The sequence below is a fragment of the Erythrolamprus reginae genome, chromosome 4 (genome assembly GCF_031021105.1).
Source record: "Erythrolamprus reginae isolate rEryReg1 chromosome 4, rEryReg1.hap1, whole genome shotgun sequence".
In the NCBI taxonomy this organism is placed as follows: domain Eukaryota; kingdom Metazoa; phylum Chordata; class Lepidosauria; order Squamata; family Dipsadidae; genus Erythrolamprus; species Erythrolamprus reginae.
This window is the reverse complement of record NC_091953.1, coordinates 111419005-111435812: the sequence shown is the minus strand read 5'-3', so window position 1 is coordinate 111435812 and position 16808 is coordinate 111419005. Positions and strand designations below refer to the sequence as shown.

General features: G+C 38.9%; 2 protein-coding genes across 12 annotated transcripts in view; both read left to right on the top strand.

Moving 5' to 3' along the window:
• The window catches only part of LOC139166939 (cilium assembly protein DZIP1-like), a 44408-nt gene extending 43604 nt beyond the window's left edge, over positions 1–804 (top strand). For all 11 annotated transcript variants that reach the window (XM_070751213.1, XM_070751220.1, XM_070751214.1 and 8 more), the window contains 2 exons: positions 66–219; positions 646–804. In XM_070751213.1, coding sequence (XP_070607314.1) covers positions 66–219; positions 646–728 — 237 coding nt within the window. In that variant the 3' untranslated portion in view covers positions 729–804. The remainder of the gene's footprint in view (positions 1–65; positions 220–645) is intronic.
• Positions 805–5041: 4237 nt separating this feature from the next.
• Positions 5042–16808, top strand: part of LOC139166944 (cilium assembly protein DZIP1-like) — a 104781-nt gene continuing 93014 nt past the window's right edge. The window contains exon 1 of the mRNA XM_070751226.1: positions 5042–5103. Within this exon, the coding sequence (XP_070607327.1) occupies positions 5091–5103 (13 nt within the window). The 5' untranslated portion in view covers positions 5042–5090. The remainder of the gene's footprint in view (positions 5104–16808) is intronic.

Genomic DNA, 16808 nt, shown 5'->3' with positions numbered 1-16808 from the left:
TTCCCTGAGGAGCCTCAGACTGAATCACAAAATTAATTGCTATTATTATTATTTTTAAAAAATAGTTTACAGAAGATGAGGATGACTGGGATTTATCATCTCTGGAAGAGGAAAAACCTTCGAAAGATGAAAAAAATAAGAATGTACCTGCTGTTGAAAAGAATGATCCATGTGCTGTGTCAATGATCCATGAATGCGGAAAACCATTAAAGGATACAGGTATGTTCATGCTAGAATTGCTGTGTTATATTTTTCCTGAACAATTTCCAAGGGGGGGGGGTTAGGAATTTAATCCAGACCTACACCTACTGTGGCTGTGGATACTGTTTACATAGATGTCCCAGTTGCATGATAGCTTAGTGCAGAAGAAGGAAGAGTTCCTGTGACAAGATGTACAACTCTCCCATTGCAGTCATTGAGAGGGTGGTGAGAGTTTCACGCATTTCCTAGCTTTGCCCAATGGGGATTCCAAAGTTGGAAAGTTCCCATATTGGCCAACTATGGTTATGGGAGATGACAGATTTAGACTGGATAATAATGAGAATCTTAAGTGTAAGACTATGAAACAATAAGTGGCAGCGAATGATAGCATCTTTCTCACTGAAATTACCTCTCAAAATAACCGTTTTCTTTTTTTTAAAACAGGACATCAAGATGCAGATATCTCAAGCTCACCGAATAGCAGCTTGGTCAGTGTTACAAATTGGAGTGACACTTCAGATATTTGATTGTGCAAGGAGGTTAAATCTGATTTCTGTCCTTTTTTTCTTATGGTGCACTAACAAGGAACTTTTCTTTACAAAACTGTGTCCCACGTTTTTCCTTTTATCAAATGCGATCTTTTAATTACCTCCAGCTGGTTCCCTTGGAAGAAGTGGTGGAAAAGGGTTTTATCAATTAAGACTGCTCTAATACTTAAAAAAAAACATATTTAAAACATACAAAGACTTTATATAAATTTAATTTTTATTGTATGCTACTTTCATACTTTCATACATCCAGGATGACAAAAAAGTCGGAGGAAGTTGGCTTTGTTTTGACTCCTGGCACTTCCATGCAGCTCCTAACCTGAATCCTCTTGATCTCTGCTTTTTGGGTTGGGAGAGGATGATGAACGAGTCACTGAGGAAGGGAATTCTCAGGAGCAGACATTCCACCAGGGAGAACCATTATCAATCAGCTGGAAGGGACCTTGGAGGTCTTCTAGTCCAGTGTTTCCCAACCTTGGCTACTTGAAGGTATTTGGACTTCAACTCCAAGAATTCCGCAGCCAGCGAATGCTGGCTGGGGAATTCTGGGAGTTGAAGTCCAAATACCTTCAAGTAGCCAAGGTTGGGAAACACTGGACTAGTCCAACCCCCTGCTCAAGCAGGAGACCCTACCATTTGAAACAAACGGCTGTCCAGTTTTTCCTTAATAAACCTCCAGTGATGAAGCACCCACAAATTCTGAAGGCAAACTTAATTGTCCTCACTGTTAGGAAGTTTCTCCTTAGTTCCAGATTGCTTCTCTCCTTGTTGAATTTTTATCCATTGTTTCTTGTCTTGCCTTCTGGTTCTTTGGTAAATAAGTTGACTCCCTCTTCAAATAATGAAATACCACTGTCATGTCAACCCTGGTCCTTCTTTTCTCTAGACAAGCCATAATCAATTTCTGCAGTTGTTATTGTTTTTTGTCTCCAGACCCTTAATCATCTTAGTTATTCTTCTTTGCACAGTCTCAACATGTTATAAAAATTCTAAAATGTGCACAATGAATAAAAACCAGAAAAATACAGAGCTCTGATTAAAAACAAAAAGTATTTATTCAAGTTTGAATAAATCAACAATACTATATATATAGGACCGCAAGTTATAAGAACTTTGCGATATTTAACAAGGAATAAGGGTACATTTATATAATAAAGTACATGATAGAATCCAACCTCCTTCGTCTCTCCATATATGGACATATCATTTTCAGCCAACTTCCTATTTCCTAATGTTATTCCCAACTTTTCCTCAGAATCATCTATCATTCTTGTTTTTCGGTCACCCTGGTCTCTTTGGCTCATAACTAACTTTGTCAGCAGACTGGTTTGCAATAAACATGTTTTTCTCCATCTTTCGCAACTTCCTTACTGACCAAGGGTGCCAGAGGTGAAAAGTACAATGTCCTCTAGAATACATTTGTAGACTATAAGTTTTAGGTATATTGCTTATACATTGTTTATATACTCTTTACAATCCCTACTCCTCTTTCCATCCGACTGATGTTTTACAACAGTCAGATGATTCACAGCAGTTAGATATCCTGCATCATAATGCGAACCTCCCTATTGGAGGGAAGGTCATTAACAACCCCTATCTTTTTCCCTCTTTTACACATTTTCTTCCATAGGACTGTCCAACAGTTAATACAACAAGGAATACATTTAATACAAATACATGTAAACAAACATAATACAATAATCACAATAATCCCCACAAACAGACTCTTTACCCATTTAAAGTTGGGTAACCAAGAAGTTAATGTGTTCCAAATATCAGTAAAAACAGCATTATCTGTAACATATGCCAAATGGGATGTGATATTATTTAAATGTTTCAGTCTAGCCTCTATAAACTGTTTTTTATCCGTTATATCAAAACAGCATAAACCCTCAAATTCCTCACAGCCATGTCCTAATCTTAACAGAATATAATCAATGGCCACTCTATTTTGCAACACCGATTTTCTCACTTCACCCATTTCATCAGCCAAAGCAGCAATAATAGATGATGTCTCATTTATACTTTTCGCCAGGGCACATACCAGATGTCCCATCTGCTGATGATTATATTGACTAGAGAACCAGGGAAACATACTAAGCAATCCTGCTTCCACCTTTGATAATATCACAACCTCATCACTACACCCTACATCATATGTTTCAGTAACATCTCTTCTTCCTCTATATATATTCTCATGTTCAGGGTTAAACAATACAGGTGAAACTGGCCATTGTACCGGCCATTGTACCGGTATATGATCAGCAGGTGTATGTTCACGAGGTGTATGTATTACCACCCCCCCTTCTGTCTCATGTTCCTTCTGCACTCCTGTATCAATGGATTCCCCATCCTCTGGCATCCCACGATTACCATTATATATGGTAGCATTCATCATCTCATAATAAAACTGTGTTTCTTGATTTATTTCTTTAATATGTGCTATCCCCATCATTGTAGTTAATCGTCCAATAGTACAAGGACCCCCTATTGCATGAGCTGGAATAAATGAATAGGCTAATAATCCACAAAAAAGAAACCAACCTTTTGGGAGATATAACACCTGACCCAACGCTTCTACTTCCTCTCTTTCCTTACAGGAAAAGACATTTTCAGTTGGGACTGCTGTATATGTTACTTTTTCTAATTTCTTTTCAGGGTGCCTATAAATTACACAATCATATGCAGGCAAGATATTTTTTACTTCTATCACTAGTTTCTTTTGGTTAGTCCATTTTGTGGGCCTAATGGGATTTCCAAATAATGTTATCACCTTTGCCAGTTTATAATTATTTGGTTTCATAATGACCTTTATCTCATCAAATATAAACTTTCCTGGTATAGGCACCCCCACAAAACAGGTAGCTATTATATCTGAAACAGTTGTGTCTCCATTCACACAAAAGGATGTACTATTCAATGCTACTTTCATTAATTCCAAAAAAACATTTTCATCCTTCCTTTCTGTTTCCTTTGCCTCTCTTCTTTGTCTCTGTATACCATTTGTTACATATCCAATAGTACATCTACCTTTCCACGTATATGGTAATTTCCTTAGAGCTATATTTCCACAAATAAACACCAATTTGGAAGGATTCTTAATTTCATGATATGGTATAAGTAAACCTTCCTCTATCATACGAAACTTTTTATATGAAGGATTATAATTCCCATAATATTCATAACATTGTGTATACATATCTTCCATTTTAAACGCCACTTCCTTCCATCCCCTATCAACATCATATGTGTGGTTGCATTTAGGATATTTTCCCAAATTCATTCCATCATTATAAGTTGACCTGATACAAACTCCAGCATCAAGTTCCTCATCATGTTCAACTAACGTAATAGCAGATATCTGGGCATATTGCGCCTCAGATTCAGTATGGAAACAAAGCTGCTGCCATGTAACTGGATAACTAGGCAAAACAGTCTCTGAACCCATCCCCACCTGTAGGTACAATGTCATTGCCCAGACAAAAATCATCAGAGTTTGTATCTTACCCATACTGTTTATCTAATGTGAACTGGCCCCCCTTTGTTTGGAGAATATTTATTGTTTGTTTTTACACACGGTGCTCCTGATCTCGGGAACTTACATCCACAGATGTCCACAGCATGGATTTCAGCCACTCAATGATATCTTCTTTCAACAGGACAATTATAATTGTATACAATGCAACCACACTCAACCAAATACACAGTTCCACCTCCCAAAATTCCATTTATCCCCAGTCCAAATAAAACTTTATTCAGTCTCTTTTTCTGTTTTGTTTAAGATAGTCCATCAATTGGAATATGGTCCAGTCTTTATTATAGTTCCTTTTAAATGTCCGGCAAAGGAATTGGTCCTTTAATCCTGGAATAATGGACCCAACCTCTCTCCTTTGTTCTGATTGCTGTTTCTGTGGTTAACAAAACCTCAAATGGTCCTTCCCAAAGAGATTGCAGTTTCCTCTCCTTTAAGGCTTTCACCAGGACCCAATCACCACTCCTTATGTTATGCACATGAAAGTCAAATGGAGGAGTCTGCGCCAACAATCCTTTAGACCTTAAATGAGAAAAACACTGCGACAATCCTTGTATATATTGTCTTAGGAACACATCCTTTAATTCTATCCTAGGCATTCCTATATTCCCTGTGTATGGTATTCCAAACATCATTTCATAGGGAGATACACCTATATCTGCCCTTGGACTTGTACGAATACGTAATAGTGCTAATGGCAAACATTTCGTCCATGGTAGTTTTAATTCTAACATCAATTTTTTTATTGTGTTCTTTATAGTCTGATTCATCCGTTCAACTTTTCCAGCTGAAGATGCATGATAAGCTAAATGGTATTCCCAGGTAATACCTAAACTCTGCATTACCTGTTTCACTACCTGGGCTGTGAAATGTGTGCCTCTATCACTATCAATTGACTCAATCAGGCCATACCGTGGTATTATCTGTTCTAAAAGTATTTTTACAGTCATTTGTGCATTCGCCCGTGCGCAAGGAAAAACCTCCACCCAACCAGTTAAATGATCTACTATAACAAGTAAATACTTCAATGTTCCTACAGGTGGCATCTCAGTATAATCTACTTGAATTCTCTGAAAGGGCCATATAGCTAAAGCTCGACCCCCCCTTTCCTGTTGTCGGCAAACCTTTTTATTTATTCTAATACAATGTATACATTTTCTCACTATTTGCATCGCTATTACATACATTCCTCTACAAACATACCTTCTTTTTATAAAATCCACTAATGCCTGTGTTCCCCAATGGGACCCTTCATGTATTCTTTCCAAGATAGCCCTCATAGTTGGTTTATTTACTAACTGTAGGCCATTGCTAGTAAACCATTTCCCATTTATTTCCTTCGCACCTTCTTCTCTCATCTTATTTTTTTCATCTTCTGTAAAAACGGGAGCAATATCTCCTTCTACAACTGGTACTAACACCATTACTAACACTTCCTCTTTTCCTCTTGCCGCTCTCTTAGCTGCCCCATCAGCTAATCTATTTCCTAATATCTCTTTCGAAGCCCCCTTTCTGTGTGCTTCTACATGTATTACAGCTAACTGTGTAGGACCTTCCGCTTCCTCTAACACAGCCCTTATAAGTTCCACCCGTTTTAATTCTTTCCCTTTACTAGTTACCAAACCCCTTTCCATCCAGATTTTCCCAAAAGTATGCAAAATCCCAAAAGCATACTTTGAATCTGTGTAAATATTTCCTATCATATTCTTTAATAATTTTAAAGCTTGTAATAAAGCAAATACCTCACATGTTTGTGCCGACCATTCATTAGGTAGCTTTCCACATTCCAATACTTCATGTGTATCACCATCTACTATAGCATATCCGTTGTTTCGTTTTCCTTCTTCCACACGAGAAGATCCATCAATGAATAGATTCTTTCCACCAGCTATTGCATGGTCTTTCAGATCTGCACGTACTTTGGTCTGCAAATCAATCACTTCCACACAATCATGTGCTATGTCCTCCCACTCTTGCCTTATTCCAGATAGAAATTCAGCTGGATTGAGATTTCTATCTGTAGTAAGTATTAAATTTTCTTGGTTTAACAGAATAACCTCATATTGCAATAAACGAGAATTTGTTAGCCACCGATGAGCTTTTTGCATTAAAACATTCCTCACCTGATGGGGGCTGCTCACAACCAACGCCCCTCCAAAAGTCAATTTTCTACTTTCTTCTACCAATAAAGCAGTTGCTGCCACAGCTTGTATACATCTAGGCCATCCCCTTACCACATTATCCATCAATTTCGATAGAAATGCTATAGGTTTTTTCTTTCCAGCCCATACCTGGGCCAATACCCCTTTAGCAATGCCATCTTCAACGGCTACAAATAAATGGAAAGGCTTTTCTAAATTCGGTAAACTCAAAACCGGTGCTTGTACTAATGCTTTTTTCAATTCCTGCAACCGGTCCTCATCTTCCCTTTTCCACTGTACTTCCCATGGTTCTTCTTCCAACAATTTTTCATATAAAAATCTCACTTTCTCAGTATATCCATCTATCCATAATCTACAATATCCTACCAGGCCTAGAAGTCTCCTTACTTCCTTCTTGTTTTTAGGCAGGACCTGTCTCATTATTCCCTCTATTCTTTCCGGATTTATTTTCTTACTCCCTTGGCTAATCATATGCCCTAAATATCTCACTTCCAATTCAACATACTGTAATTTCTTCTTTGACACTCGTAAACCCTGTCTTCCAAGAAAATTCAACAAAGCATTCGTGCCTTTCTCCATATCCTCCAACTTTTCCCCCGACAATAACAAATCATCAACATATTGGAGAAGATTCAGTCCCCTAGGTACTGGAAATTTTGCCAATACTTGTTCCAACATTTGTCCAAATAAGTTAGGGCTTTCCGAAAAACCCTGTGGTAACACACACCACCTATATTGCTGAGTTCTATTAGTATCTGGATCTGTCCACTCAAAAGCAAAAATATCCCGTGATTCCTCTGCTAATGGACAAGTCCAGAATGCATCCTTCAAATCAATAACACTAAAATATTTATGTAGGTTTGGAATCCGACTTAAAAGAGTATATGGATTTGGTACTATAATATGCCTAGTAACTATTAATGCATTTACTTTCCTCAAATCCTCCACTAACCGATAAGAGCCATCCGGTTTTCTTACAGGTAAAATAGGAGAATTAAATTGGGACATAGCTGGTTCAATCAAACCATCCCGTAACAATGCTTCTATTACTGGTTTCAACCCCCTCCTGCCTTCTATGGGGATTCTATATTGTTTCTCTTGTATTGGTTGTACTCCCTCCTTTAGAGTCACAACTAAAGGAGCAATTTGCAATATTCCCCTATTTCCTGGGGCTTCCCAGACCCTTGGGTCTATTTTCTCTTCCTGTTTTTCTGTTAACATTCTCATTGCATAGATTTTTGTTTTCAATACCAATTCACAACCTAATAAAGACAAAGCATCTCTACCCAATAAATTTGTTCCAGCTTCTGGTACCAAAATCACATCTAACACAATAATCTTATTTTTATACTGTATTTCTACATTCCGTATCAAAGGTACCTCAAATATAATTCCTTGTACACCTTTATTTTTCATGGTGTCTCCCCCTTCTTCCACCCCTTTAGGTATTATACAAAGTGAAGTTTTTACTGCACCAGTATCTATTAAAAAAATCTGTTCTTCCCTTTCTGGTCCCACCAATAAATTTATCAAGGGTTCAGTGTGAGACCTTACTTCAAACCCCTGAGTTTGTCAATCATCCCTCATCAGGGAGTACAACCTCTGATTTCTCCTTTGATCTCTAGCCTTCTGAGGACAATTCCTCACCAGGTGACCTTCCAGTCCGCATGCAAAACATTTTCTCCTTTCTATACCTGAGGGTCTTTTCCATGAAGGTCCTGATCCCATTCTTCTATTTGGACCTGATTCCCCCAATCCTCTTCCTCTCACAAATTCTTTCTTTTCACTTGTCTTTTCAGCCTTTAAAACGGACGCCATTAACTGTGCCTTCTGCCGACTCTTAGTCTCTTCCCTATTCACATATACTTTTTGAGCAGCCTTTAACAATTTAGTAATATCTGCACTAGCCCAATCTTCTAACTTCTGAATTTTCTTCTGTATGTCTGGCCAAGAATTTGTCACAAACTGCATTTTAAGCAAAGCCTCATATTCTGCACTATTTGGCTCAAGCCCCGAAAATTTATTTAGGCTGTTTTTAATTCTATCAAGAAAATCATGAGGAGTCTCATCTTTGTATTGCCCTACTTCAAATGCTTTCTTTAAATTAGTTCCCTGTGGTACTGCAGTTTTTACCCCTTCAATAATCATTTTTTTCAAATCTTCTAACTGTCGTCTCCCTTCCTGAGTGTTTACATCCCATTCTGGATCAGCTAAGGGAAACTTAACTTCTGCAATCACAGGATTTACAACTCCTGTCTGAGACTTGGTCCAATAAGTCATAGCAGCTGTTCTAATCTGGACTCTTTCCTCAGTACTAAACAAATAACTCAGAATATACTGTAATTCCGCAAATGTATACACATTAGGTCCCAAAAACAAATTTAATGATTCTGCAGTGCCAATAGGATCACTATTCAAATTTGGCATCACCAGTTTATAATTCCTTAAATCTGATGAGGTCAAAGGGATATTAATGAAGGTCGTGACAACTGACCCTTCAACACTTAATCCCCCTGGCACTTCGCGTATCGGTAAAACTCTAGCCTTTGACCTAGTAATCCTTTGAGAGGGGGAAGGTAATAGAGCAGGCTTAACATCTCTCCTTCCCGGAGAACCATCTATCACTGCCGGACCAGCTGCCTGCCCATAATCAGGGGGAGGAGAGGATGGGCAAAGTGGATATTCTAAGGGATCCCACCCTTTCTTGTCCCCCTCTTTTTCATAAAGAATTGAAGCTCCTTGGCCCCCCAATAAGGGTCCTTCCCAGACCACAAACCCCCATGGAATTAAGTACGGGATTTGGTCTAAGAGCCCCTTAGCTTCTAAGACCTTTCTTAATGCTGTAATCCAATATTTATCTGAATCTCCATACTTATTCCATCTATAATTTGGTTTAATCAATATATGTTTTGGCCATTCTCTAGTACAATACGTTATCATAAGTACCTTAGACAAATCCTTGGTATATGGAGACAGCCAAGTCTCATCCCACTGTGCCAGCAATTCTCCCAATGGGGATATTGAAGGAATAGTGGGAACCTCAGCAACACCCCCAAAACGCTGAAACACAGCTGAAAGTCTCGACCCCATGCTACAAATTATTTCACAAGACTCTTTTTCAGTTACAGAACACTTTGATGCATCAAAGTTATACAGACACAGGAAATGTACCCAGACAAAAATGAACATTCCTTTCGTATCTCATATACACACACACACACACCGTACAAACAGAATGGTTTATACTCACCACCCCCGATGTGTGCCGGCAGCTGTCAAAACGCCACCCCGTCCCGGGACGTTGTAAATCTAGATTCCTGGAGCCTTCCCCCAGGCAGAGAAAAATAAACAGGAGGAATAAAAGAAGAGGGGAAAAAACCCCTCCTCCTCCCTCTCCCTGCCTGTACAAGGAAAAAGTCACTATGCTCCTGGCTGGCTCGCCAAAATTGTTATAAAAATTCTAAAATGTGCACAATGAATAAAAACCAGAAAAATACAGAGCTCTGATTAAAAACAAAAAGTATTTATTCAAGTTTGAATAAATCAACAATACTATATATATAGGACCGCAAGTTATAAGAACTTTGCGATATTTAACAAGGAATAAGGGTACATTTATATAATAAAGTACATGATAGAATCCAACCTCCTTCGTCTCTCCATATATGGACATATCATTTTCAGCCAACTTCCTATTTCCTAATGTTATTCCCAACTTTTCCTCAGAATCATCTATCATTCTTGTTTTTCGGTCACCCTGGTCTCTTTGGCTCATAACTAACTTTGTCAGCAGACTGGTTTGCAATAAACATGTTTTTCTCCATCTTTCGCAACTTCCTTACTGACCAAGGGTGCCAGAGGTGAAAAGTACAATGTCCTCTAGAATACATTTGTAGACTATAAGTTTTAGGTATATTGCTTATACATTGTTTATATACTCTTTACACAACATCTTTTTTTTTTTTTTGTAATGCAGTGGCTAAAACTGGATGCAGTATTTCAGGTGTGGTCTTTCCTAAGGCTTTTTAAAGTGGTACAAATAGGAAACACTGCAAACCCTATTGAGTTTCCTTTGGCATAACAGTTGAGCTGAAAGAAAACTGCACACCTGCTGAAAGATAATTGTACTCCTACCCCAAAACCCAAATGCATCTGTTGATACAGCGGTTCTGTGGAAAGAGCCCCTCAGTTTGAGAAAAGATTAGCAGATTTCCTTAATGGTAAAGCAGCTACTGTGAGAACCCCAGGCTTTGTATTTTTGTACAAATGGTGAGCACAGGAATATTAGGGATAAGATCAGGTCACGTGAACACTACTTGGAGAATCGGTTGAAGCAACATAGTAAAGATGCTTCTTAAGCTGAACACATTCATCCTGTATTTTGTAACCTTTCAAATGTGACCTCTGGCCTGGCCTTTGTGCTCATCTGTCATTGCTATCAAGCTTGCAAGAGAATGTAGTGATGTGCCCCAGCTTTTGACTCCTTCTATCTCTCCTTATGAAGAGCAAAATTGCCTTCTGCCTTCAGCATGCAGAAATAACTGCTCAAGGGGACAGGTGGGTCAGTGATCACATCAGATGCTATCTCACTTAGCATTTCAGGGTATTTAATAATTTCATAGGTTGTGTCCTAGTAACCCTAAACGATCCTTCGACAAGCAAAATTTGAACTGAATTGGGAACAGAAGGCATATTTTTTTAAAAAAATTGAAATTGTTTATTTTAAATCCAACTAAACAATAAGGTTCTTCTAAACATTTTTCTAATCCAAAACAATTACTAAAGCAACATTTCTGGTCTCATAAAAATTACTAAAAGGATCTGTTTCTGCCTTATACCTCATTTCCTAAACATTTTTAATTTTAAGCACAAACTTAAGCATATCTGGAAACTAGTATGTATGTGCTCCATTCCTCTTCTCATTACTGATGTGGTTCTCTGTAGTAAAAAAACAAACAAACGCTAAAACCCTAACTTTCACTGGGTTTCGTATCTTACAAAAACAGGATAGGATTGGTCTTTAAGCAATCCTATCCTGTGTATCAAGGCAGTGAAGCTGCACTACAATAATAATTACATATTATAATACTATGACAATCAGTGTGGTGTAGTGGTTAGGTTCCAGACTAGAAACCAAGAGACCATGGATTTTAGTCTTGCTGTAGGCACACTCTGTCCTTGGAAGAGAAAGGAAAGGGCAATAAATTTGCAGGATTAGTTCAGGTAGTTGCTATGCATTAACTGACCAGCAGACACAACAATAACAAATATCCAATGCTACCTAGTTTCTAAATTACATCTAAAAATATTACACAAAATAAAATGATATAATCAAATTGTATATTACATTGTGCATTTCGATTGTCTGATGAGACTTTCAGTTTTTAGAGCAAATGTGACAAATTTTCAGAGACACATTGCTCCAGTTAATATCTGAGACTGCCTTGATTTAAATCAACCAATTTGAAGGTAAGGGATTCAGTGAAACTACAGAGAGAAACGCCTCAAAAATAGAAACATCTGCTCATGATACCTAGTGGAACACAAGCTGCCTTATGTAAATCTAAAATTCCAGTTTTAACCTTGTGCAAAGTTAAGGAGGAAAATATTTGTTATGTGCTACAGGGTATTTGGGTGTGCTTATGTGGGTTGTTAATCCATATAATTGTGATACTGGGCTCAAAACTTAGTGTTTCATAATGTGTTATTGCTTAAGATTAACTCTGTTTTAACATGCTTTTAAAACTAGTCTCAAAGTATTAAAAGCAGGTCTTAAAAAGTGATGGATCTATTTAAAAACTGTTACTGTTATATTGGATTCTGAAGACCCCTGACAATATTGGCTGTAATCAAAATGACCTTTCTTTTTACAGACAGTGAAAAATAGCAAGTTATTTTTCAGTTATAAATTATGCCTACTATAAGTATAAATCTTAAAACAAGGTGTGAAGAAAATTTACATCAAGTAGACAACAGTTCATTGATAAAACAGTTAAAATAGTTATAAAACTGCTGATGCTCAAGATGCCAAGCCACTTGAAAAAAAACCATTCTGTGGATGGACAGCACACGTTATGATTCTTAATAACAAAAGTATTCTTCCAACTAGCCAGTTTACACATAAGCATTTTTGTCAAAGTGCTTTGGAGGGATCTTGGATGCTTTAAAATCTGCTGAGTAGGCCTTGGTTCGAGTAGACATCACAGAAGCTGATCTGTTGTACCCATATACCATCCTGAAAGATGAGAAAGTTTAGAGCTCATTTAAATATCAAGAAATATTGAAAGAAAGATGCTATGGGGCTGTTGTGTACATTAGGTTTTACTATAGACAGACATTTTGGAATATAAGGAAGGATGAGCACAGCCACTGTAGCTCATTTAAAGTAGCAGCATCAATTTCCAGGATCTCAGAGCTGCCTTACAGTCCTGGAAAAAGACATGGCCATTTGGATGAATGTGCAGGGGCTGAATGTACTCACACCTTAAATCACAACAACAATACTGTTAAATTGTATAAAAAACTTTTCAGACATTGCAGTCCAGGAGGCTACTTGTGGTCAAGTCTCAATATTCCTTTAACTGACCGTTTTAACAAGAATAGTAGTAACACTTTTTAAGTGACAGTTTAACAAGAATAGTGTTAATACTTTGTTAGTCCTTGGAAAAGGCTTTCTGTAACCAAATGTACAGGGTGGAATTTTGAACAATTTTCAAAAGGTCTCAGATGTAGGAATATTTACTAGCAAGGTGGAAACAGTTTTTCTGAACTAAAGATTCTTTGCACAGCAGCCTTGAGCTTATAATCAAATACCTAGAAAATATAGGTGTGTTCTGAAGAATATGTTTGCGTTGAGCATCAGTGGGAAGCTAGAATTGCCTTTATGACCATATCATAGAGGTCAATCAGTCAAAGCCCTACAGGGTCAAATGCTAAGAGCATGACTTAATGGCCAAGCCAGGAAAGGCAGCTGTTACCTTATTATCGATGACACTATGAAAAATGGCCTGTGGAACATTCCCAAATGTCACAGAGCTTCCCCAGGCAGGTACCTCTAATTGCTTCACACTAATGAGAACGGTTTAGCAACAGTACTTATATACTGCTTCATATTGCTTTACAGCCCTCTCAGCAGTTTACAGAGTCAGCATATCGCCCCTGATGATATGGGTCTTCATTTTACTGACCTCAGGAGGAGTCAACTTTGAGGCGGTCAGAATTGAACTGCTGACCGTAAGCAGTGTGTTAGCCTGCAATATTGCATTCTAACCACTGTGCCACCATGGTTCTGTTATCTGAGCCTCGGCGGTGCAGTGGTTAGAGTGCAGTACTGCAAGCTACTTCTGTAACCGGGCCTGAAACCCGACTGCTGGGGACCTAGATAATCGGCTTCTTCCAAGGACCGCTGGAGCTGGAGTGCCACCACCTTCTCGACAACCTTCCCCATAAAGGGAAGGTTGGAGACTGGACGATAGTTGTTAAGTACGGCTGGGTCCAGGGAAGGCTTCTTGAGGAGGGGGCGCACAAGCGCTTCTTTATAGAGTGTTGGAAAAACTCCCCTCCCCAAGGAAGCGTTGGTAATCTCCTGGGCCCAGCTCCGTGTCACCTCCCTGCTGGCCGAGACCAACCAGGAGGGATACGGATCCAGTAGACAGGTGGCGGAACTCACAGCTCCAATGGCCTTGTCCACTTCATCAGGTGTCACCAGATCAAACTCTTCCCAGACAGGTGGACAAGTACGTGCCCCAGTCACCTCAACTGACTCATTGTCAGTCGACTCTGTTTTACAATTGGAGTCGAGGTCGGCCCGGATCTGAGTGACTTTATCAGCGAAAAACGTGTTAAACTCCTCGGCGCTACTCTGCAAGGGCTCCCCAACTCCCCCCTGGTTAAGAAGGGAGCGGGTCACCCTAAACAGCGGCCGGGCGGGATTCCGCTGATGCAATCAAGGCGGCATGGTACGCACATCTTGCCACCTTGAGCGCCACTTTGTAAGTCTTAATAAAAGCTCTTACAAGTGTTCGATCAGATTCAGACCTACTCTTCCTCCATCGCTTCTCTAGACGTCTCTTATATTATAGTATATTATATTCCATATACGTATGTACTATATATAACTTACATATTTGTATGTACATGACTGTGATCACAGAATCGTATCGAAGTCGAAGGAAGGTGCTGAAAGACGATTGAATTTAGATTCTATAATACAGAAATCCTCACAATAATAGCAACTGGCTGATCAGCAAATCACAAGTAAAATCCAAATAACCCACTTTTCCCCTTGTTAATTTGGACAAATGTGTTGGAAATGCAAAGCAAAGGAAGTGTGAAGTCATAGGAAGCTTGTTTTTACATGAATGATAATGTATCCCCCCAATAATACACTGCTAAAAAAATAAAGGGAACACTTAAATAACACAATATAATTCCAAGTAAATCAAACTTCTGTGAAATTAAACTGTCCACTTAGGAAGCAACACTGATTGACAATCAATTTCACATGCTGTCAGCATATTCAACTTTGTACAGAACAAAGTGTTCAATGAGAATATTTCATTCATTCAGATCTAGGATGTGTTCTTGGAGTGTTCCCTTTATTTTTTTGAGTAGTGTATATATGATTGCATCTTAAAACACTGAGTAACATTGCATTGAAAGATTATTATTATATGTCAGATGTTATATTATTATAGGCTTCAGAAATTAGGAGTGCTTATAGTGTTGCAAGTGCAAAAGGGGTGCTTGCAGTAAAAGTGATGTTTCCAAAAGCAAAACAAATCCAGTGGATAATAATCTCCCTGAAACTAGGATTAAATATGACTGATGCTTGAACTCAATTTCTCTGCATCTTTTTAATTGATCTAAAGTCTCAGCTGGCAATTTCATTAATAACAATAATTGATCAAAAATTATCGGGTTGGGTTTTGGTTTTTTTGCCTTTTACTTTTGGATGTGTCAAAGCTTAAGCTGGCAATTTTGCTTGCATGTAATGAAAACCTCTTTAAGTAGATTCCACCAGTGATTCCTCCTACTTCAGACACTTTGGATGGCTAGGGGGAATATGCAATGGAATTTATTTTTGATGACAGGGAGTTGGCAAAGCCGCCCGAGTCTTTGGAGAGGGGCAGCATATAAATCCAAATAGACAGACAGACAGACAGAAGAGATAGATATAGATAAAGATAGATTAAATATATTAGATAGATAGATAGATAGATAGATAGATTAGACAGACAAACAGAAGAGATACATAGATATAGATGAAGATAGAGATTAAATAGATAGACAGACAGACAGAAGAGATAGATATAGATTAGATAGATAATAGATAGAACAGATATAGATAAAGATGGATAGATAGATAGATAGATAGATAGATAGATTAAATAGGTTAGATAGATAGATAAAATTTGTTTTTGTGGGTTTCTCTGGCAAGTAGGCCAAACAAAGCCCACCTGGATCCTCTTTAACAGTCTGGGTCCCTAACAATCTGGATAAAAAAAAGGCAGTTTGAATGCTTCGGTTTTAATGCCATCCAGCGGCCCTCCAGGTTTCCTCAGCCCGGCTTGCTTGGCAGCGGGGAAGGTTGAAGGCGAAGCTCGGTTTCTGAGACAGCCCTCGGGCGCGCGAAGGCATGCGGTGGCCTTCACAAACGGTTTCAAGCACCCGAAGTGGAAAAGTGGAGAAAGCTGGGGGGCCGCGCGGGACCCACCCGCTGTCAAAAAGTATGTGTGGGGGGGAATGAAAGGATGGTGGGAACAATGCATTCGCCCCGAGGGTCGGCGAAGCCTGTTTGTGGGCGGTAAGCCGGGACCCCCCCTCCTCGCGTGACCCCCTGGGGCGAAAATTACCAAAATTACCTCAGCGCCCAACTCTGGGACGGCCAGGAATTGCTCCGCGCCGCCGATGCTCAACGAGACCTGCTGGCTAACGACGGGGCCCACGGGACCCAGCAGATCCGGCTGCTCAAAGAGGAGTGCAAGAACTACAAGAAGATGATCGACACCCAGCAGATGAGGCTCCAGGCCGAGGCCACCTCTCACCAGGTCTGCTGCTGGCGGGTGGAGCTATTGATGGCTTTGGGGAGGTGGGATGTTCATACAGGTTCTCCTCGACTTAGAACAGCTCATGTAGTGACGATTTACAATTACAATAGAGCTGAAAAAAAGAAAGTGGCTTATGACTTTATTTATTTATTATTTTTATAATTTTATTCATAATTTTACGATGGAGCAGAAAACAAAGTGGCTTAGGACTGCATTTATTCATTTATTATTATTTTCATTTATTTATTTATTATATTACAATGTAGCTGAAAAAGCGACTTATTATTATTATTATTCTCTTTATTGTTTTATTTAT